The 23,894-nt window shown below is 39.8% G+C and overlaps 1 protein-coding gene across 6 annotated transcripts; it reads left to right on the top strand.

The window, feature by feature from the left end:
* Nucleotides 1-247: 247 nt before the first annotated feature.
* On the top strand, nucleotides 248-23,894 carry ASRGL1 (asparaginase and isoaspartyl peptidase 1). Of its 6 annotated transcripts, XM_072857830.1 has the most exons (8): nucleotides 516-619; nucleotides 1,534-1,670; nucleotides 1,796-2,036; nucleotides 6,593-6,735; nucleotides 13,302-13,456; nucleotides 17,617-17,735; nucleotides 19,691-19,801; nucleotides 22,485-23,894. In XM_072857830.1, exons 3-8 carry the CDS (start codon nucleotides 1,850-1,852, stop codon nucleotides 22,718-22,720), a joined length of 951 nt encoding a protein of 316 aa, XP_072713931.1. In that variant the 5' UTR covers nucleotides 516-619; nucleotides 1,534-1,670; nucleotides 1,796-1,849; the 3' UTR covers nucleotides 22,721-23,894. The 6 variants fall into 6 exon arrangements, with proteins under 6 accessions (XP_072713934.1, XP_072713930.1, XP_072713935.1 ...); XM_072857833.1 differs by lacking the exons at nucleotides 516-619; nucleotides 1,534-1,670 and adding an exon at nucleotides 248-376; XM_072857829.1 differs by lacking the exon at nucleotides 1,534-1,670 and having other exon boundaries at nucleotides 507-619.

Genomic DNA, 23,894 nt, shown 5'->3' with positions numbered 1-23,894 from the left:
ACGCGGGACGTGCTCTTTGGTTTCGATTTGCGGGAGAGGTGCCATTTTTCTAATTTAACTCGAGGGGAAATCAAGCGGTGGTGGGTGACGAGGTGGTCTCGCATTGCAGCTATCGCCTTCCACAGCGCGGCGCCGGCGCTGCCCCGGCCCCTCCACGAGAGCGTGCTGGCGAACTCGCTCCCCGCCTGCCTGCGGCTAAGGGGCGAACGAAGCCGAAAAGGGCACCATGCGGCGGCACCACCTGCCAGGCAGCGCAGGGCCGGGCCGCTCCTGCCGGCCCCGAGACAGCGGCGCCTGGACCCCTGGCGAGGTGGGGGGATGGACGCCCGGGCGAGCAGCGGGCCGCCATCTTAACTATGGCCATCCCTCAGCGCGGGTGAGGGACGCCATGTCTGCTGAGGGCGGCTGCCTTGCAGCGGCGCCGCCGGGCCAAGGGCTGCCCGCCCGCCGCCGCGGTGCGCGTCCCCTGCGGCTGGGCCGGCCGGGCCCGCCCCGTCCCGCCCCGCCGGGAGTGCGTCCAGGGCGCCGCTGGCGCTGCGCTCGGCTGCCGCGGGTTGCTGTGGGGACGGGGCGCTGCAGGTGGGCCCCGAGCCCGCGCTCTCGCTCTCCGCGAGGGCGGGTAAGGCTGAGCGAGCGCGGGGGCGCCGGGAGCGGGCAGGCAGCCCGGCGGGGCGCGGGGCTGGGCCAGGGCCGCCCCGGGCTGAGGCGCCGCCGCGATGCCCGGCAGGGCTTGATCCGCGGCTGAGGAGAGCCCGTGCTCAGTTTTTCCTCTCCTGACCTTCGCGGAGGGAAGAGCGTAGCTGCCGATTGAAATAAAAACTCAAACGGCCTCCAGGAGAAGGGCCTCGCTTACGGGATCCTCGGTGATAATCGAGACGTTTCTGCCCCACCTCGGGCTGTAGCGCCCAAACAGCACGGGCTGGGTCTTCATCTGGTGCGTTCCTGCTGCCATCCTGGCAAGTGGGCCCCGAGAACAAGTGCTGCTCCTGAGGCTGCGGGAGTGCAAGGGACAGGGCTATCAGTAGTCCAGGGCTACGGGGAGACTGCCTAAAGGGTTTGTGTATAGGATGAGACAGAAGCTGGGATTTTGTTCTTCACAGCCTCCAAAAATAGGTGGCCCTGAGAAACTGTTTTCATGTGAAGAGTTTACTCTGTGAGGTGCCCTAGATTTCTGTGGGGGATGAGGCTGCTTCTCCTTTGCCTTTTTCTAGAAACAGAAACGTGAATGCCAGGGATGTGTAGCAACACTCTGCTCACAGGATGCCGTGAGCAGTAACAACAAACTGTTGGCCACTGGGTTTGAATGCCTTGTTTTCCTGTATGAAGTACAAAGTTTTGCAAGAGGTCAGAGGTTTGAAATGCAGGCAGTAGAGTTGGTTAACCTGTTAAGGCGGGTCAGGTCAGTTGCTTTTCTTTATCGCTGGCTATATTATTATATTTAAACAATGAGGCTACCCGTCTAACGTGAAGAGCAGTTAGCAGGATTGAGAGTCACTCATGCTTTTTTTCCTCTGTAACTTGTAATATCACCAGACAAGCTTCATGCTAAATCATAAGATCATAGAGTAACTTAGGCTGGAAGAGGCCTTCAGAGCAGGGCTGATATCAAGAGTTGCACCAAGTTGCTTGGGGCCTCCTCCAGTCGAGACTTGAATGAGGAGCTCCTTTGCGTAAGTACTCAGGTTCCTGAAAGGTAAAATGGTTGCAATCAAACTGGCCGTATCTGTTAACTAACCTGCAAGGTTTTCTCCATGTAGAATGGAGCACATGCTAAAGGCTCTTCTTTCCAAAACAGGCTAATTACAAGCAACCTGTGCACAGCTGAAAGCCTTGGGAGAAATTTGGCAGGATGAAGCCGGTCATTGTGGTGCATGGTGGAGCTGGCCGGATCTTTAAAGAACGAGAAGAGGGAAGTCGTGCTGGTGTTGTCAGAGCTGCGCTGCGAGGTTATGGTATCCTGAAACAGGGAGGCAGTGCTTTAGATGCAGTTGAGGAGGCAGTACGATCAATGGAAGATGATCCTCATTTTAATGCAGGTAATTTTTCAAGAATTAAGTGGGTTTAGAATCATAATGTATTTCAAGTGTTTTGCCCTGATGCTTCTTAAAATGCTAGTTTGCATTTTCTTTGAATTATGCACGTTGCAGTGGAGTAAATACTGGTATCACAAAATAGTTTATTTCTCTGTATAATAAAATAGCATGGTATGTACCATAGTTTTCTTGTGAACACACTTAGGCAGATGAGCTAGTCTTTTATCATTTTTTCAGTGTTTTATACCTGCCATTTCATTCTTGTGCTGCAGTATTGCTGTTCTGTAAATCTTCTGTTACTGTGCTGCATCTTCACTTTTAAGATATGGACTCCTTAATGGAGTATATGTTTAGTTAATGTTCATGTTTAAGGCACTTGAACATAGCTTGCAGCAATGTTTAAGCCTTAACACTTGACCTGTACCAATGGCCAGAGGAATACTGTTCTTGTGGATTTTAGATGTCTTGCTCTTAATGATTGCAATTAGTGCTTTTGTAAATAATATTACAGAATTAATGCAGTAATGGTATATGAGTCATTAATTTATACAGTGAGGGTTCATAACTGGATTTCGTAATGATTAATGTTAATTAATTAATATCAGTAGTTGAATATTTTTCTCCTCTTTGTATGACATCAACTTCATTATTTTGATGTATTTCAGTGAAAATATTTCCCCACCTCCACCAAGGTATGTCAGGAATGAACATGGAAAGAACGACCTGTCAATGTTCAGTGTTTTAGAGAACATAGCTATTAGTTATGTGCACACTTAGTGCCCAGAGATTCACTTGTTCCTTCTCACCTTGTAATTGAGAGCGAGGGAGAGCTTTTACTTCAGATGAAACTTTCAGTGTTTTGTTACTGACTTGGGTTGAACATCTTGATTTTTTTTTTTTTTTTTAGAGGATTCAAGCTGAAACCGTGAAGCACACTTAGAGGTGCGGTGTGTACTATTATATAAATTATATCAGGATGGCATTCTCTCATTTAACTTTTACTTTTTTTCACCTGTTCTCTAAATCGGTCACTAGTCTTTAGGACTTCGTTTTGGTCAGGTCAGTAAATCAGTATCTATTTGGCTTTTGGCTCTCTTTATGCTTCTGGGTTATGTCTCAAAATATCTCTCTGGCGAGAGAATTTAGATTTGCTATTTTAAAAATGCCAGCTAATACAGGGCAGGAAAAAATCCTAATTCTTGGGAAGCATCTCTTCAGTGATGTTCTGCCTCACATTAGGTGTCCAATGTTAATGTGGAAGCCACTTCAATATAAATTTAAGCTTAAAGATTGTTTACATCTCTTTCTTAATCATTCCACGTAAACAATTGCATACTTTCTTTGTTTCTTATACGCTAGTTTTGATGGTTCTCTAAATCAAAATTATTTAGATGGGAAATACATTTTAGCTCAGTGTGACTCTCAGTGATGAAAGCTTACTTTTTAATGATCTGTTTAGGCTCATTTATTTAACTTGTATGCAACAGTCTGAAGCATTTGGGCACTTATCCTAAGTAGGATCACAATAACTAGCAATATTCTGTGTTTTGTATACAAGCTTTTTTTGACCTTTATGTGAAATCTTGTCACTAATACTGCTTTTTCTGAGCCATGCTCTCTCGTAGTATGCTGTCATTGAACTGACACCTGTGAGCAGCGTATACTCCTGTAAAAATGATCATGTCATTTGAGGGTAGGACCTTAGACTCTACCATATCCAATGACTGGTATACAGTTATAATTTAACATTTTGCGTAACATACAAAGTGGAGTATGTGTTTGTGACACGCTTTTTCATGGTCCAAGGTCACATCCTTAATTAAATATATGTTGAATTATTTTTTGTCTAAAGGTGTTTACTTCAGTTTGTTCTAACAATATTTGTACATTTTTGTAGTATATTAAATGAGCAATTTTTAGCAAAATTTGCTTAAACTGGAGTTGAGCCTTAAGCCCTTGTTCAAGTTTGACTACGCTGATCTAAATGGCAAGTAGTCTGGTAATCACTTACAGATATATCTAATTGTGTTAACACTCATTAGATACAGCTGTTCTCATAGCTGGCAAAAATGAGGTGAAAAGCTATGTGAAGAGGGCCTTGATTGGAGTGGCTGTTTAAAACTCACCGTGTGGTATTATCTTTGTAAAAGAAAAATCAGGTTTACTGTAATATTTTCTAGGAAAACACAGACATTGCTAAGAGACAACAATAAAGTTTGGGAAGAATGGGCATAATGATCATGTTGTGCCCATTTTTGAATGATAGGGTTTAGCCATGCTGTGTAGATGCATCTTGATGTAGGCTTGGTGGAGGGGCTTAGAAGCTATACTGTTGTCTAAAACTACCATTTTAGTGACTTGTGCAGCATAATGAAGTCATCAGATTCTGCTTGTGATGAGGAAGTGGTCTTGGTTATATTTTCTTTGTGTGATTTATTTGACTAGCAGTATTAACTAGGTTGGTGTGAATATTCCAGATAAAAGAACTGTCATTATAGTGATCCCTGCACACTCTTTACTCCTCAGCCTTTGCAGGACAGAGAACAGATCTATCTATCTGTAGATATAGGGAACTGGAGTACTACTCTCAGTACCCCTGCTGTGATTTGGCTGATGTCAGACACGTATTATTTGTGTCCCCTTAGGTTTTCTGTCTTTTGTTGTCTCTTTTTTTTCCCTGCCTTGGCTTTACAAGTCAGTCAGACTTTTTTTTCAGTGCTGCTGCCAGTGGATACTGTGGCCTCAGAGGCAGGTAGTCCCTACCCCTTGTGCTGGAAGGCAGATGAAAAGACAGTCTGTAACCACAGAAGGAGGGATTCATCCTACCTCAGATAACCTGAAGTTTAGTATCTAGCCTTCCTGTGCTGGTCAGTGGAATGAGAAAGGATAGCTATACAGCTCTCTAAGGCAAGTGGGATGAATTGTTCTTGGAGGGCACCTCTCTTTCTTCACCAAATGTAAAAGGAGGCTTCTGTAGGGAGCTGCCTTTGACTACAGGATCTGTCTGCAACTGTGTTCTGCTCAGGAATTTTAGGAAATCCTAAGATGTATCCCATGAGAGGTGTCCAGTAGACAATAGGATACTATTAATGCAGTGATGAAGGGGGCTGGTAGAGCTTCCCCTGGAACCATGGTACTGGTTCCTGGTTCTGGTCACTGGTACTTAAGAAGGGGGTACCCTAGTTCTAGTGAGAATTTGGTGATCATGAGATAGAGAGCCTACCTTGTCAAAGGAAGCTAAAAGAGCATGGCAGGGCTTATCTAGGAAAACAAAGGACATTCCTTACACTAGCATAAAGGAGAAGCTGGAATAATGATGTTAACATGGGTGGCACAAGGAAGTTACCTATAAGCTCCCCACAGATCAGTGTAGTCTAGAAATTAGCATGTTGTGAATGATGCAGGACTGAACTCTGGAATAGCTTATACAGTCAGAGAGGGGCAAAAAATAACTTTCTGGGGGCAGAGTTCAGGCGTGTCTGTGTGTGGCAGGGGGAGTTTTGGAGATAATAGGAGGAGGATTACAGGATTTTGTTGCCTCCTGTAACAGGGGATTTAACTTCATATATTCAGGTCTGAAGTACATTGGTATAGAAGCCTTATGTCAACAAATATTAACAGTGGTTTCTGATCTGCTTTAATGTTGGTTTAACAGAAATAAAAAACCTGGTTTAGCTCTGTACAATGTTCAGGTCTTTCTGCCTGAGCTACTGTGTAAGTCTGCCGTGTTTTGTTTTGGGCTTTTTTTTTTTTACTTCAAGTTTAGTCTTCTCCATCCTTATTAGCAAGGCTTGTGCACTTGATGGCTTACAACTCATTATTCCCCTGTGATACAGTTATTGGCATTATTAAAAAAAAAAAAAAGAGCATTTGCATTGTCTCATTTTGTATCTCATTAATTTTCAATTAGGTTAGTGATAGCACTGATAATTGTAGAAGAAAACTACCCAACATTTTATTACTTTTTTTTTAATTCCTTCATCTACTGTTTTTATTTGGTAATGAGGAACTGGTTATTTCAAGCTTTTGTTGCACTGGTGAGTGGACACTTCTATACTGCTCCATCAATTTTGGCAGTTTCTTGGAATGCTATGTGACACTAATCTGTTGATAGGATTGAACACTACACTATTTTGTTGGGTTATGTTGTATCCTCCTTTGGAAGAACTGTAAAGGTAAAATAGTTTTATGTGCACTTGAATTGATCTGGGGGGATAAAGAATTCTGTTCATGATTGTTCATCATTTTAACTTTCATACCTAGGATATCACTTTGGATGGGATTGGAAGTGTGCTTTTCATCTTACAAAAATAAAATTCAATTTTTAAGTAAATGTTGTACCCTGTGACACTTCTGTTAATGGTTGGATTTTGTGGTTATACTCAGCAGTGTTTCTGCTGTTTTGTTTGTATTCAGGAGATGCTTTCACTAAGTCGGACAACAAACTGTGAAAGAGAAAGTTTGCTTGATGAGATCTAATAATTGAATCACCTGATGGTTAGCTCTTAATGACTTTCTTTTTCCTTCCTCCCTGACTTTTTTTTGTTGTTGTTCTTTAGGCCGTGGTTCTGTTCTAAATGAAAAAGGTGAAGTAGAAATGGATGCCATTATCATGGATGGAAAAAATTTAGACTCTGGAGCAGTATCTGCAGTTAAATGTATAGCAAACCCAATAAAACTCGCTCGACTTGTCATGGAAAAGGTATGCTGAATACGTACTTGAATATGAAATATTTTTTTCCCTTAGAACTTAATCTGGTATATTGATACACCTCAATGATGATATTTGTGTCGTGCTTTAAAGCAGTAAAGAAGGGAGAAATGGATGGTAGTGTTGGGAAACTATGGTCATGACGAACTTTTATTTTAAGGGGTTTTGAGAGGTATTTATTAAAAATAGCATTCTAAGGAAACATAAGTTCTGCCATGCAATTGGAAGCTGAAGGAGAAATTGACCTATGCATGTTGATCTTCTCTTGCTCCACAGCTGGTGTTCAAGATTTTAGGGGGTTTTTTGTTCACTTGTTTTTGTAAAGCTTTTATGCTGTCACTGAGTCTTCTGCTTGATCTTGCAAGATTAAAGTTGGGTAATGTACTGTTGACTTTGCAATGACATGAAACTGAATTAAAGGACCCAATAACATATTTGGCCATGTAATGCAGTCTTATGTTGTTCTAGGTGGCCTTCTTCATTGTGACCTAATCAGATGGTAGCCTTAGTGCAAAGTCATGGTCTTCCAGCAGTGCAATAAAATAGTCTAGTCTATTTCAGTTGGAAGGGACCCACAACAATTATCTAGTCCAACTGCCTGACCACTTCAGGGCTGACCAAGTTAAAGCATTTTATTAAGGGGATTGTCAGGCCCTTAATAACACTGACAGGCTTGGGGTGTTGACCACCTCTCTAGGAAGCCTGTTCCAGTGTTTAGCCACCCTCTTGGTAAAGAAATGCTTCCTAATGTCCAGTCTAAACCTCCCCTGGTGCGACTTTGAACCATTGCCATGCATTCTATCACTGGATACCAGGGAGAAGAGATCAGCACCTCCCTCTCCACTTCCCCTCCTCAGGAAGCTGTAGAGAGCAAAGAGGTCACCCCTCAGCCTCCTTTTCCCCAAACTAGACAAGCCCAAAGTCCTTAGCTGCTCCTCATAGGACATTCCTTCCACCCCTGTCACCAGCTTTGTTCCCCTCCTCTAGATGCATTCAAGGACCTTCACACCCTTCTTAAATTGTGGGGCCCAGAACTGCACACAGTACTCAAGGTGAGGCTGCACCAACACTGAATACAGCGGGATAATCACCTCTTTTGATCGGGTGGTTATGCTGTGTTTGATGCAGTTTTCCTTCTTGGCTGCCAAGGCATGCTGCTGACTTGTGTTGAGCCTGCTGTCGACCAGCACCCCCAGATCCCTTTCTTCAGGGCTGTTCTCCAGCCACTCCTCTCCCAGTTTATACTTGCACCCGGCATTACTCCATCCTATGTGCAGAATCTGGCATTTGGTCTTGTTAAATTTCATCCTGTTAATCATAGCCCAATGCTCCAATCTATCTAGATCCCTCTGCAAGGCCTCTTGTCCCTCAAGAGCGTCAACAGCACCTCCCAGTTTGGTATCATCAGCAGACTTGCTAATGGTGCATTCAAATCCTGCATCCAGATCATTGATAAATATATTGCACAGGACTGGCCCTAGAATTGAACCCTGAGGAACACTGCTGGTGACTGTTCACCAGACAGGTGTAGCCCCATTCACTACAACCCTTTGAGCTCTGCCCTTCGGCCAGTTCTTCACCCAGCACACTGTGAACCTGCTCATCCCCCAGCTGGGCAACTTGTCCAGAAGGATGCTGTGAGGGACACTATCAAAGGCCTTACTAAAATCCAGAAAAACCACATCCTCTGCCTTCCCTTCATCCACTAGGCAGGTGACCTTATCATAGAAGGATATCAAATTAGTTAAACAGGGCTTCCCCTTTGTGAACCCATGTCGACTGTGCCTGATCATTGCATTATTCTTTAAATGCCTTTCAATAGTATGCAGTATAATCTTCTCCATAATTTTTCCAGGAACTGAGGTTAGACTAACAGGTCTGTAGTTCCCTGGGTCTTCCCTCACACCCTTTTTGTAGATTGGAACAACATTGGCTAGAAGATAACATTAGTACTATGTGATGGTGACAAATTTTTCCAAGAGAATCAAACTTACCAGGGCAGCAAAATGGTTATTACTTGACCTTCTATGTAAAATCAGTCCCCCCTTACTCCACTAAGAAGTCACTCTAATATCTTGTTTCGTTATTATCTCAAAATAATTATCATTTTTTAGAAGTGGTGCAACTGGTATGGCTCAGGATGGAGTAGGTCATTTGTGTGATATGTGCATCTGTTCTATCATTACTAGGCTGTGACACTGATCAAAAAGTTTGTACTGTCTTTGGAGTTCACATTTTTCATCCTGCTAGTGCAGCTGCCCAGTTGTTGAAAAGGGTTCGTATTTGCAAAAATACTTATTAACGAAGAGGATTTATGGGTTTTTTAACCTTTCGAAGTGACTTTTGAGGAAACAAAACCTCTTTTGGTGATCTATAAAGATGGTTGAAATGTAATTTGTCCTCAACAGCGTCTAAAGAAGATAGGAATTATTTTATAATCCTCCTTAATTGGAGGATAATTCTGCTTTTAAAATCAGAACTTTTCACTAAAAAATACTTTAGTATTTTTTAAATGTAAATACTTTTTAAAACATATGTCTACTAGAAAACAATATTAAAGCTTGTGATGAATAAGCTTTTTGTTCCTTCACAGGGGATTTATTCTGTCATTTAGCTAGAACAAATAAGTATAGCTGGTAGACAGCTTCACAAGACCAAATTTTTCAAAATTTGAGAATGTAGGTGGAGGGTTGGGGGGAATGTTGTGGGGTTTGGGTTTTTTTTTTTTTTACTGTAGATAACTTCTTTTAATGCCCATTGGTCAGTTCAGATGAACTGAATGCCCATTCCAGAATCACTGTTTGGTTTTGGTTGTTTTTTTTTTTCTTCTCCATGACAAAATCCCATTTAAGTCAACAAGAATAAAGTAAAACAACACTGTTGGTTTTTGAGAACATAACTTTCCAAAGTGTTTTTTAAAAAAACAAAACAACCCCCAAAACAAAGTCTTCTTTGTCTTTCTTGTCTATTATAAGGTCTTTCTTGTCACTGTGTGGTGCTTCTGATGCTCAAAAATGTTGAGGCTAAATTTGAAAGGAAATAATAAAATTCATCTGTACAGGACCAAGTATAATGGTATAGCCCTAAACCCATGAAATTTTGTGGTAAAACTCTTTGCCTAGATGCAAAACATTCTGTGTAGATGACAAAGTTCAAATGTAAATGTTGGCTTAAATTGCTTGATCAATCTTGAGGTGAGTTTCTGCTGCTTCTCTGTCAGGTATTATAAATGGGAATACCAACTGATGTTACTCTTCTGTTCATCTTGGACAGGAATTTTGGGACACCAACCCAGGCTATTTCACAGTACTTTTCAGAGTGTGTTTTGTTTTGTTTTACTGTGCATAATTAAAAATATTTCGAACTTTGTGACCCATGGGTAATAAGACTGTAGTTTTCTTGGGGTCCTAAGCATGTTAGGATGCTTATTTCCCAGTGGTTTTGAGATGCCTTGCTGCCTTAAGGAATTTTGAAACACGCATCTCCCAAAACTAGCCAAACAAACAGAAAAACCCCTCCCCACCTGCTTGTAATTTTCTGTATTTCCACTGCTATTACGGAACAATATGGGCTCCATCTGGTGGCCAGAGTAGCTCTTCTAGACTGTTGTTGCACACATTTACCCTTTGTGCTGTCGCATTCTCACTGGGCTCCAACTTGTCCAAATTCATGGAGCAGAAGAAAGGAGGGCACCAGAATGATTTCCATTCATGATTTACTATGTTATTGAACACGGCAGCCTCTAGAAGTGGAAGGCTTTTAGTACGTTAACTAATTAAACAAATCCTTGAGAAAGCAGTTGAATTCCTGTTGAATTATTCCTGTTTGTAGTGAACAAAAATAGAATGACATTGAAATGGCTTTTTTTTTTTTTTTTAAATGGGGCATGTAATCCCCCTTAGCTCCAACACTTCATTCGATGGGCAACTAGTGAACATTAGAGCACTGATTCATTGGTATACATGAACTGTGTATATGTTTTATCCTACTATATCATCCCTCCTTTTACATTAGATAAAGGAGAATTTAGCTTAGGACATAGACTTCTCAAGGCAAAGGTGGAAATATTTGCTGTGCTTTGCACACTGCCAGGATTGTTAAATAAAGAACTGTGATGGTATGAATTTCAGGCCAGCTGCAGAAATTTGGGGGATTTTTCTCTTCACTGTTTCCCATGAAATTAACTAAACTTGCCAACATTTGTTGTTTGTTAGTAAGACCTCTGGAACCCTCTTTCCCACTTTTTTTTTTTTCTTTTTTGTCCTTTTGGATTACTTTGTATAAATGTGTCACAGAAAAATTAGGCACTTAAAGTTAGCAAACATATTCATGAAACTGTAGAAGAAAGATGAGACAGAAAAATGTGCTTTTGGGTTGTTTGGCAATGTTCTACCAGCTCTTTTGATGGACAAGATATATTGAAGAGAAAAAAAAATAAAATTCTCCTTAAGGTACCTTCTTTTCAGTGAGAACTGAAAAAAACCCAAACAAACAAACAAACCCAAAAACCCAAAACACCAAAACCCAAAGCTTATTCCTCTATATGCAAGTATGTCTTGTTTGTGCAGCTCAGGAAGGTGGATATGTTATCAGAATCTGCATATGGAAGGGAACCCTTTGAAAAAGTTTTAAGAAATAACTTCAGTTTTTTACAATAAAACTTTGATTTTTTTTTTAACTTATTTAAAAGATGATATATAGTCTTAATTGCTGCAGAAAGCAGCAAGTGATGGAGGACACAGCAATAAAGTCAAAAGAAAAGTTCAATGTATTTCCTAAAAATAACACCAAAAAAACCCCCCAAAACCAATTTGAATTATTGGATCGTGTGCCTCTGGTGGTTTAGTGGCAGAGGGGGGCAGTATTGCACAAAGAAGTTGGCTTTCAAGTTGGAAGAACGCTTCAGCTTTGTTAGAAACAGGTAGGTCTTTTATTGTCTGGTAACATCACTCAGCATGGAAGCCTATTGTCCACTCTTTCACATATATAGAGGACTTCTTCCTTGTAACCCTTACTCTTGTTCCCTAAAGCAATACTCTCATGAATTGAGGACTTAATTTGTCAGTAAAAGGACATTTAAATTCTCAAAAATGTTTGATGTCAGGGCGACCACATGTGTGAATGACTGTTCAAGAATGGTTTTGAAGCGTAGTTGTGTTTCCTGCTTGTGTAAGCAGCTGAAGGGGTTAGTGCAGAGGCTGCAATAAGCTGCAGCAGAGCTCAGTGTCTGTGGTTTGGGAAGAGGTTCGGCTCGACTCCTTCAAAACAGTGCAATGCTATGGGTTAGTCATAGTAGTGATTGCTTGTCATTGCTTTAGAAATCAACAGAAGTTGATGGTTTGCGACATCTTAAAGTCTGAAGCTTTGTGACTGTAAATGTCCTGCAGAATGCAGCATGACACAGAAATACCCAACTTCTGGCGTCCTCACTTTAGGCTGAGAGCAGAGTGTTTGCCACTGCGGTCTCCTACTTGGCTCTGCAGGCCTGCTGCCTTCAGCATCACATGGTTCTACTTTTTGGACCTCTACCTTTTGGTACTTGTGTGCTGGGCTGCTGCATGGACATAAAAGCTTGCTTGAAGTTAGCTGCTGTGCTCTGAAATGAGTCCATACTTTATAATCAGACCACTGCTCCTCCAAAACCTTCCTGGGCTCTGATGAGCAGTTAACAGCTGTGTAGTGGTCCAAGAAGGTGATGCTTATTTTTGGACACAGATTTAAAAAAATATATATATATCAGATTTTAGAGATCCTACTAAAGTATAAGGATTAATGAAACATTTATCTGGCAAGTTTCTCTAAAATAGGAATTAACCAAGCCATACAGACTTTGAAGCATGGAATTAACTAAGGTTGTTGACTTAAAAACTGGTCTAAGTGCTTTGCTAAATAAAGGAATCAAAATAGAGCTTCTGCAAATGTTGTTAGAAGAGAGGAAACATTTTTTGTCAAACCTGTGAGAATAATATTCAGTTCTTAAATTTGAAATTCTGGGTCTATAAGAGTAGCAGCTAGTTGAAGGAAGTATTTAAAATAAAGTGGTTCAGCTGATGTTAAGAAGCACTTTAGTGTATGATATTTACATTTTTGGGTTATTTTATTCTTACAAGATGTAATACCTTCAAACAGAACAGGAATTTATTTACCATTCTTTCCTTCTGAGTAAAATACTGCTAGATCTCTTAGTTAACTGGACAAAACAGTTAGTTAAGTAGTGATTTGGTGATTGACTGGGAACAGTACGAAGAAGTTGCATGCAAATTAGCAAAAGAGCAGGTTTACCAATTTTTCTTTTCCCATTATAATAAGTATTAAATAGATAAATGCAATTCTTTTCTACTAATGGTGAAAGTTTGTATCTGTGTTTTGGGGAGCTGAAATTTTTTTCATCTAGTAGAAGAGGATATAGGCATAGAAATCTGGGAAGTTTAAAAATAAAACAAAATTCTGAATTTTCTTTGTGTGGATACTTCTAAAAATAAAGAGCAATTACACAAAACTACTCAGTACAAGGCAAAACAAGAATTGTCAATGAATCTCTTGTCTGTCTTCTGCAGACGAAGCACATGCTGCTGACTGACCGTGGTGCACACCTGTTTGCTCAGGGCATGGGTATTCCTGAGACTCCAGGGGAGAAACTCATAACTGAGAGATCCCGGGACAGATGGAAGAAGAACCTTGAGCCAGATTCCAACCCTGAAGAGTTTCAGAAGTAGGGGTTTTGTAAAATATTTTTTCTTTTTAAATTCAAGTAATTTAGTTTGTGCTATCAGTTAAAAAAAAAAAAAGCTTGTAAGCCTATATTCAGGCTTGAGAATACTTAGTTCTGAGTGTTACATGGTTTGATACAGTCTTCACAGTGTATCTTCAGTGAAAGTAATTAAAAATCAAGCTTTCAGTGAATTTGCTCAAGTGTAAGTGGCTGGAACAAACTTGAACAAACTTGTTGATGCTTAAGAAAGTTGTCGGTCACTTTGACATAGCATAGATTTTGTGGCATTAATGGAGGACAAAGTTAGAACTTGTTATTGCTCTTAAAATCACCAGTTATGGAAGTGCACAGAGCAGCTTTACAAACAGCAGGCATCAGTTTGTATAGTTCTTTTCCACAGAGGCACTGTGATTTTTTAAAATCTCCAGTCCACATTTTAAAACAAGTCCATGAAAAAAAAAAATTAATAAAGCTGATCTTGGTTAAGTAGATGATCAGATTTGTTTTTAAACTAGATTAGGTAGTTCAACAACATCAGATTTTGACCAGTAACTCCTTCTGAGTGCTGATTGTGGCTGTTGGTTATTGTAGATAGGAATGAAAAAATTGACCAAGAAGTTCAGTGTAGTGGTGGGTGTGAAAAGAGATGCTACTGGATGGTATAGCACAACAGCAAAATGAAAGTCACTTGAAAAATAAGCAAGTCTCATATAAAGTGGAGAGGAAGGTGAGGTGGGTGGGAAAGGAAGGAAAATCATCAGGTGTCAAAAATGTTTTTATGCCTGTGAGGTAGGCATAAATACTAAATTGGTTTGAGCTTCCATTTGTATGTCAATGGTTGTGGCATAGGAAAACACTGTATTACATTACATAAACAATGTATTACATGTTGTTCATCTGTTCTGTGAACTAGTAGTAATGAGAGAAGCAGTGCTTAAGAATTTGCAGATCAAAAGGAGGAAATTTCTTCTGTGGGCATGTTAATGAAAGTCCATTAAATGAGGCTATAAACTACAAGCTATATGTAACTTTAAGTAAATTGCTAGAAGGAAAAACAAATTCATGAGGCAAGTGTAAATATGGTCTTGTAAACAAAGTGAAGTTGCTCCTTGACTACAGTCATAGTTCATCTTGTATCCAACAGAAGTTTTCTTTTGATCTATGGTCTATCCAAGGACTTTGTGGTATTATAATTCATTATGAAAAATTCTGAGGGTGGCGTAACCCCTCCTGCCACTTGGTCTCCTGAATATATAAGTTGGAATGGCATGGCATCTGAGTCTCCATTCATTCTTTATAACTGCTTAATTATTTTTTTTCTTGTAACAGTGTTAGGCATCTTCAATTTCACCATTGTCTTCTTCTGGAATATCTGATAATAGAAGGCTTGTGTATTTCTGAAGGGCTCAAGACTTTTTCTTGTCTTAGCCACGCTGTTCTTTTTCCAACAACCAGTGCCCAAAACATCAGCACAAATTCACAAAGTTGAAAACAGGTCTTTTTTTATGCAAGCCCGTTTGTTCCTGTATCGCACATGGAATGTCCTTTTTCCCTGTTATGTTCACAGTGATTATGCAGAAACTTGCCTGAGGCGAACAGGCAGAAGGTGAAGTAGTATTAGGCAGACGCAGCATAATACCAGATCATACTAGGAATTTGAAGGTTGGTGTGTGCTTTACTTCCAGTCCTCTGGTCCTAACAGCGTTGGAAACCTTGGGGGTTCACAGCTTTCCAAGGAAAGTTACATGTCTCCAGAAGAGACACCTTTCTCTTCTGCTGGTTAGAAGTCTGCATTCATTTATGTTAAAAGCCTATGATTCCATTGCACCATGGCATCTTGCACACCTTTTGCTGAGAATAAGGTGTGGTTTGTTTTATTTTCAGTCTCTCACTCCGAAGATTCCGACCATACCCTTGTCAAGAATTGCTGGAGATTGCCTGAGAACCCCACAGAAAGGGGATTGAGTCTGGCTGTAAGGTAGTAGATGGGCTACTAGTCCCTCTGTGAACCACAGTGCAAGAGTAACTTGAGGAGGTATTAACTAGAAGGACCCCGACAGCAATTGACAGAAAACCCTACTTCTGATGTAGGGCTAAGAGACAAAATAGCAGATGTTTTATTATTTGAATGGGGACAGAAAAGTACATGTAACTTCATGGGTACTGGATAATGGAAGATTTAGACAAAAGGGAATGAACAAATCCAAGTGATCCATTCTGTATCACAGTATATGCAGTACATAAGAATAATTCCCGATTGAACAAAAGCATTACTATAAATAGCATCCTCTGGTATACTACAGATACTTGTTGAGATTCTTACTACTACCACTAACAATCAATGGATGGTTATAATACGATATTTCTACTTAGACAGTTTTGCCTGCCTTGGTAATGTTTCTGAGGCAACTAGCTATGCAACAGATTGTTTATATCTTCTTTGCCTTTGTTCTGAGGGTGAACAAAGAAAACATGTGACACTGAAGCAATAAAAAAGTTTAAAGGGACAGTAAGAAATAGAGTGTAGTTATCTGTTTGCTCTACTGCAGATAAGGTATGTCAGACACATTCACTTTGTAATTTATCGCTGATTGAGCTCTTGTCCCTAAACAGATAGCTGCTGCGTATGTGATCTGTGTACTTTCATTATTCTCATAGTTGCTTAAGGTAAATACATACCTAGAAAATGTACATCTGGATGCACCTTTCTTAATTTCTCGGGAGGATGTAACTTTGGTTGAAGGGTGCCACAGGATCGTGCAAGGAAGTACTGAATTTACTAATATTCTTTTCAGCAAATCATTTGTAACAGATGGATGGGTGGGAAGCCCATCTGCACCATCATATCAGTTTGAGATGAGGTCCGTCGCCACATAAATGTCAGAGCAGTTTGTAAGGCCTGTGATTCATCAGTCAACTTTGAATTGCTGTGAATGAAGTGTAGGGACTGACAGTATGATATTTTACATAATCAGGAGGGAACAGGAAGTTGGTTCTCTGAGAAATTGACTGTGGGTTTCGTGGTATAGAAAGACTTTGTCTGACTTAATCAGCTTAGATTTGGGAGGGTTGTAGAGAGACCCTCACCGGTGCCCAGGCAACTTCCAAAGGTGTTCCTGTTCCAGTTGGCTGTTGGGCAGTTCCTTGAAGGATTGTTACAAATTCTTTTCCTGCATGGAGGGATTTAGATTTTTTTGATATACCTCTCCTAGCCAGATACTGTTTTATGCTCCTAAGATTGGAATATGTGGACACTCAAACTGTTGTTTCTTGGTAATGTCTTGTTTCTTAGTGCAGCGACTGTTACAGTAAGTTACAATAGCCTTTTTTTCTCTGAGTATGAATACACATGTATAATTTAAGCAGCCTATTATATATGACTTTTTTGTGCTGAAGAAGTAAAGCAGTAGTTGAGACTTTTATTTTCTTCAGTGCATGAAGATTTTTAAGCTGATGTATGGTTTCAACAGATTCTACTGGCCAAGTGATTTAAACCTCAAGATTGCTTAGCTACAGAGTACAAAGACGAAAATATGTATTAATGATGCATTGTGAACAATACTAGTTGAAAGGCACATAAATAACCTTTTTTTTTTTTTTGTGGCATTGAAACATTTAGGGGAATAAGGAAGAGGAAGGAGGAGGAACAGGAAGGAAATGATTCAATGCATTCATAACATTACTCTCCTTTTCTGTATTCACTCGTTTACGTGCATTGTCATTAATAATTCTGGTTAACCTCCCGTTGAGACAGTGGAGACAATTCTTGCGTCTTTGAGTTGCTGTTTAGGGGAAGGTTGTATGTCAGGTGTGTCACAGCCAAAAAACTACTCCAGAACTATGATGGCTAGAAATATTTCTGCCCTGCGTGCTTTTTGTTTTGCGGGTTTTTTCTTCCCCAAGTCAAAGTTTCCATGCTATGAAGGTAAACAAGTCATGGAGGGAGATAAAAAAAAAATTGACTGTTTTCTACTCTATTAAATATAAAGCTATGAGAATTGTTGCATATTGCTTATTATCTTTGTAATGAGAAGCGTGGTAAAAAATAGCTTTATGATGAGCAGTAATCTTTTTTTAAAGCTACCTGGAAAATAAATGCAATGTGCTTTCGCAGGTATGCTTTAATTCTACTTAATTTTGTGAACTGTTTTTCTTGGCAGAGACCTTGGAACAGTCGGTGCTGTTGCTATAGACAGTGAAGGAAATGTAGCTTGTGCAACATCCACTGGAGGACTCTCTAATAAACTGATTGGCCGTGTTGGTGACACAGCATGCATAGGTATGGGGTGTGGGGTCTTACCTCTCATTTTTTTGTAGGTATCTCATTTAAAGAAAGAAAAAAAGAAAAAAAAAACCAAAAAAGTATTACACATTCTCCTTTTCATTAGTGAAATGAAACATAAATACTGGTACATCTGAAACTGAGGTCTAACGCTCAAATGTATCAAAGCTCAAGCTCCTTAACACACCATGGAGATTGCAAGTAAGGATTGGGAGTAGAGGTGTAGTGCTGTCACTATTGTTGTCATCCAACACTTTTCTGTCTGGAAAATGGGGATGGGAATTTCTTTTTTCTGTCCCTTCCTGAATGCTAACACTTTTTTTTCTGTTTCCTTTCCGTTCATTCTGATAAAGCTCTCCTTTTGTACATCCATGCTTACAGCTAAGTCAAAAAATGTAGCCTGTTCCATACTAAGATGCTGTTTTCTTGATACTTAAGGAAGTAGGTGTAATTGTAATTACTGTTTGTTATATCAGTGAGCCAGAACTGTAAAATGACTGGCAACTTTGAGTAAATTCCTGTTCTTAGAGAGCCCTGATAAGACTGTCTCAGAGCCTAACAGATGCGGTGTGGAATAAAGGAAACATTTTAAGAGATCTCTTATCCAAGTATAAAGAGACACTTGAAATCCTTTTCCCAGACTTGTTCCTCTCATGGGACAGACTTGCCATTTGATTGCTTCAGGGTTCTACCATACAGTTGGGATTTGGAAAATAATTATTTTTAGTAAAACATATCCCAGACTCAAATAGCACTGCTGTTGGCAGTACATGATTATTATAAAACTAATACTAACTTTCTCTCGCACCCTAAGTTGCTAATATTTTGGTACCCTCTGCATTTCGAGTATGATTTTCAGCTTTATTTCTGACTGCAGCCTTCTGACTGCAAATACCCTTCTCTTATGTAGATCGTTTTCAGGGCTCCTATAGTGTGTGACATAGGTCTGTGAAGGACAAGTGAAACTGGGCACTGTTGAGTGTATTGCTTGCAACTTTTGCTGTTACTAGACATCTGCAGGGTTGGATACAGAAATGCTAGCTGTCCTTTTAAATATTAGAGCCTTCTGAAAGGAGGCTCTGACAGACTGATTGTGGCAGTGTTTTTCCACGGGTAAATCAGGGTCCATTGAAAGGGTCTGATCTGATCAAGAAAGTACAGAAGGGAAGAAACTTTCATTGCTCTTCTATGCCTCTTTCCCCTCCCCCAGTACCTTGTTTATAATGCTGTTGTATGTTCCTCCCCAGCTCCTGGGAAATATTTTTCTTTAGGAGATGTGCTGGAAACACGGGTTTTGAGCAAGCAGAAGCTTGGTGGGGAACAGGGTATGGAATGTGCCAGCAAAACAAGGATGGGGGGAGAAAAGGGGGGAGGGGAGTTCAACAGAAGAAACGCTCTGTTTGTGGTGAGGACTTGCAAAATTCTTCAGGGGTGCTTCATGATGCTTCACTAGAGCCCAGGCTCTTCAGATCTCTTATCTGCTTTTGCTCTTGCCGAAAAGTTCCCCTCAGACTTTGGTCAATTCACCAATGTCCTCACAAGATCTTCCTTCATATCTTCTCAATTGGTAATGTTGTGTGACCTGGCGTTCTGCATCCCATCACTATCTTGCTGATCCTCAATATACTGTCCCTTGCTGTTCCGGAAAATACTTTTGCCCATCCCTGTGAAGTGTTGGCCTGCTTCTGCTTGTTGTACCACAAGCAGATCACTAGTCTTCTAGCTCATAACTTGGCAACTGACTTCATCCAGCTGTTGTCGCTCTCTCTCATATATTTTACTTTTCAAACTGAGACAGAAATGAGAAAGAAGTTAGTTACTGACACTTTGCTCCCAGAAGTGCCAGAACTTTAGGAAGAAGTGTTTGGTACTTATTTTAAATAATGCAGAGCTTGTAAATTGTATTACAGAATATTGCCGCTTTTTTTTTTTTTTTTTTTCCATCTGAAAAGGAAGTGGAGGTTATGCTGATAACCGTTCTGGTGCCACTTCAACCACAGGACATGGGGAGAGCATTATGAAAGTGGTCTTAGCTCGACTGATCCTCTATCACATGGAGCAAGGTATATTCCAAACTTCCTGTAAGCTGAAATAATGAGGATAGGAAACGTTGCCTAATGACAGGTTTCAGTTTATGTACTATCATCCTAGAACAGTTGTCCGAAGAGTTGCTCCCAGGGGTATGTGGATGGGTCACCTCTCTTTAAAAACAAAACAAAGTACTAAAGTATTAAGAAAGCTAAAATAGCCTTAAGTGGACAGAAATATCTATGCTGCGATGTTTAATCATGCTTTGGATCAATGTACATTGAAAGAGATTATTGTCTACTTTGTTTAACTGAAGTTCTATTTAGTAATTTTTTCCCAATTTTAAACTAAAATTTTGTGAACAAAGAAATAGAAAACAAGTAAAAGCAAGATATTTTTCAGGAAGCAGTAGGGGAGGGCTAGAGGTAGATAATCAGAGCTGAAATAAGAAAGCATAGAATATCACCTTTCTAATAAACAGTAATGGTTTTTATTTTAACAACTCTGATTATAGCAACAGAAATGCTTTTAAGACGTTTTAACTATGATTTAAATTTTAATTTTGTTTTGGAAAATGTACTAAACTGACTGAGTGGGTATGTGGTAAACAGCTGACGCAGTGTGTCTTATGTGACTGTAATATAATCTGACTGTGGGATGACCCTTTGGAGCTTTACCTTCATGAGTTAGTCTGTCATCTAAACCCTTGATTATATTACAGCCTGTAAACGTAGCCAGACAACATACTTGTATTGCATGCAGTTGAAGAACCATTAATATAGATATCACCATTATTTTTAGAAAGCCATAGCTTTTGGGCAGTACAGTGTAACTTGCTTTGAGATCAAACGAACTGGAAATAGTTGGAAAACTTTCAATTTACATTTTCATTGGAGAAGCAGTAAGTAGAGGGACAAGTAACAGCTGAGAATATTTTTGTTATGCTTTATAGAGCTGTTTGCATATAATGGGTACATTTCTCTGTAAATCTCTTGGCTAATGTGATAGTTTCAGCATACAGATTCAACCTACAGATTATTTCCCAAAGCTCTAACATGTTATGATCTCCCTTTACTCTCTATATTATGTCCCTGGCCATTCAATTTGTGAATGGCCTTCTAAGTTCTATTTAGTCTAAACTGTGTAAACGAGTTTCTTCTCTGGCTTGAAGTTAACTGCATTGCAAAACCTATGCATTGATAGCAGTTATCTGGCTTGTGATAAATCAGTATGAAAGGCAAATGAGGCTCAAATTAATTTTTTCTTTTTTTAAAAAAAGAAGAGAGAAAAAAAAAAAGAACCCACATGTGTGCATGTTTAATTGGTTTGCACTTGTTCACCCTGCCCATGCTTGCTCTACCTTCATTCATCCTGCCCAGAAGTATAACTGAGCTGCCAGGAAAATACGTCAGCAATAGATCCCCGCCCCTGGTTCCATGAAGGTGCTGAAAACAAACCCTCAAGGAGTTATAACTTTTTTTGAGTCCTTGAACAGTCAACTGAAGCTGCATATTTAAGGACAACTATAGAGCGCTTTCATAATTCTGTTCAGCTATTCAGTAATTCGCATAGTAAATATCTGCTTTTGGACCAACACTGCAAAATTTACTTCCATATTTCAGGAGTGAATTGCTTTGCCAGTCTTAACAGCTGCTGGAATCTCTGTCTTATGGTGGCAGCTGTTGTCTTGATGAAAAATCAAACAGTGAAATACTGACCCTTTGAAGTCAGTGCCACTGACTTGAATAGTCACAGTGTCACCCGTAACGTCAGAGAAAGGAGCTTTATCCTGTCAGTCACCAGTGCTCTGAATAATTCTGACTCTGCTGGTTTTGTTTGGTTTTAACTCAAAATTTGCAGGGAAGCCATGAAGGTCAGTTTTTGTTCTGCGACTTAAGCTGCATAACATTACCAATGGTTTATATCTTAGAACAATTAGGCCGAGCCAACTGCATTCCTGAATATCTATTCAAACTTGTAGTGAACAAATATTCTGCAGCTATTACAGGCCTCTGTGTATGATCAGATAGTAGCTGGCCTGTGTGTATGTACACATTAACTTTGGTTTATTTAGAAAATATTCCCTTTAATATGAATTAAGTGTAATGAAAAGACGAAGTTGCTTTGCTGGTCCTGTCTCTGATGTCTAGTACATTGAGTCTTCATCGTGCCTGATACTTCCAGAAGTTTCAGGAAGAGTAATGCTGATACCTGCTTTTGATGAATTACGACAATGCAAAGTACATGCGTTGAGTTCCATTGTGGCCAGTGGACTTGGAACATAGATGATGACTGAAATTTTGGATTGTTTTAATGTGGGGTTTTTTTTTTTCAAATTGTAAATGCTTTAGACCTAGTTTGTGACAAACCTTTGATGGAAAGCTTGCAGATTGGCATTTTTCCCTTCAAATGATGGCATAAGAAATGTGTCTTGAACCACAGAGTTTATGAGTTAGTCTATATCAAACACTGAAACTTAATTACAATCTGAAGCTATTTAAATCCTGTCTTTTTAGCAGCACCATACCATAGCAGCTATTAGCAATTGTCCAGAGCCTTCCTATAAAAAGTTCCTTTGCTACACTGGAAATTTCTTGCTGATTTAGTTGAAGGAGGAATTAGATTCGGCTGGCTCCATGTGGAGTGGTGAAACATGGAGGGAATTTTAAAACTTATTTCAAGACAGATAGCATGAAGTTATCTTGTTGTTCTTTTCAGGAATGTCACCAGAGATGGCTGCTGACACTGCATTAGACTACATGAAGACACGGGTTGGAGGCTTGGGGGGTGTCATTGTTGTTAACAATTCAGGAGAGTGGGCAGCAAGGTTCTCCACCAAGCAGATGTCCTGGGCTACGGTAAAGGATGACCAGCTGCATTATGGGATTTATGCTGGGGAGAGGCATACAAAATCTGTTGATGAAGCACTTGCACCTGAAAGTGAGGGATTCTGAGAATGAAGAAACATCGACTGAGGAAGAATTAAGATCTCCAGTTTTTGGTGGAGGACAATGACAGTTGATTTCATCTTTCTGAAAGATCTGTACTCTTCTGATTGGTTGACAGGCATTGCCACATTTACAGTCAAAATGAAATATGGACATAGTTCTTCAGCAGTCATGGATATATGTAGTGTTTAATAATACCTTCAGGAAGTCAGCAAGATTCTCCTTTTCCAGATAAGAAAGAGAAGGGTCAGTAGGTTTCTTGGTTAGCATGCCTTAATCCTACATTAAAGGGAGCCTGAGTTTCAGTAGTAGAGGAACTCCTTTCCACACCCATTCTCAAGAGACTGCTGCCAGGATGATTTGAGAGATGGATACCTATTAATTAAAAACTGAATTTGGAAAATTGCATCACTCTCTAGAGTCTTTTGAGCGGTCATCCCATGATAACAAAGTGCTAACTGTCAGTGAAATACCACCGAACAGCAGTGAAGAGTTAAGACTACGTCATTGTCACAGGCTTGAGGTAACTGTCAGGGGAAATAGTAATGAAGCAAAGAAAATAACTTTTCTCCAGAGTTGGGAAATGTGATGCTTTCTAAGGAGTCCTACTTTATTCCATTCATTGGCATCAGACCTACAGTTAAAAACCAGTATTTCGAAGTGTATGTGGATAGTTAACAGGAAGGATATTATTGACTTGATATCTGGGGTAGTAATAAAGAAGGTCATGATTTCAATAAACATAAATAAACCAGCAATCTTTACTACTCAAATACAAAGGTGATAGGCACCTTTTAAGTCTAAACATGAGACAGATGTTGATTAACTGGAAAAATAATCATCTAAAATCAAGTGATAAAAGCAAGCTGTACTAAAATAAAACTGCCTCTAACAAGCTTCTTGTGTGAAGTCTGAAACGTTTTCTGGAGAGGTTTTCTTTTTAAAAAAGAATTGATGTTCTGCATTACCTCTAATACAGTTTCTTCATTAAGATTTTGTATTTTTAAAGGAAGGAGCAAAATTTCTTTTTCCTGTTTTCTGACTTACTACATCATTTTTTGTGTTAAAACCGCGTAATAATTTTATGGATTTTAGCTGGTGACTAGGTTTCCTGTGCAGACAGATTTGTATGTTGTAATTGCATGTCATCATACTGTGGAATGTTCCCTTTACAAGATAA

This window comes from Ciconia boyciana, chromosome 3 (genome assembly GCF_034638445.1).
Source record: "Ciconia boyciana chromosome 3, ASM3463844v1, whole genome shotgun sequence".
NCBI classification, from domain to species: domain Eukaryota; kingdom Metazoa; phylum Chordata; class Aves; order Ciconiiformes; family Ciconiidae; genus Ciconia; species Ciconia boyciana.
This window is presented reverse-complemented; position numbering and strand designations above follow the sequence as displayed.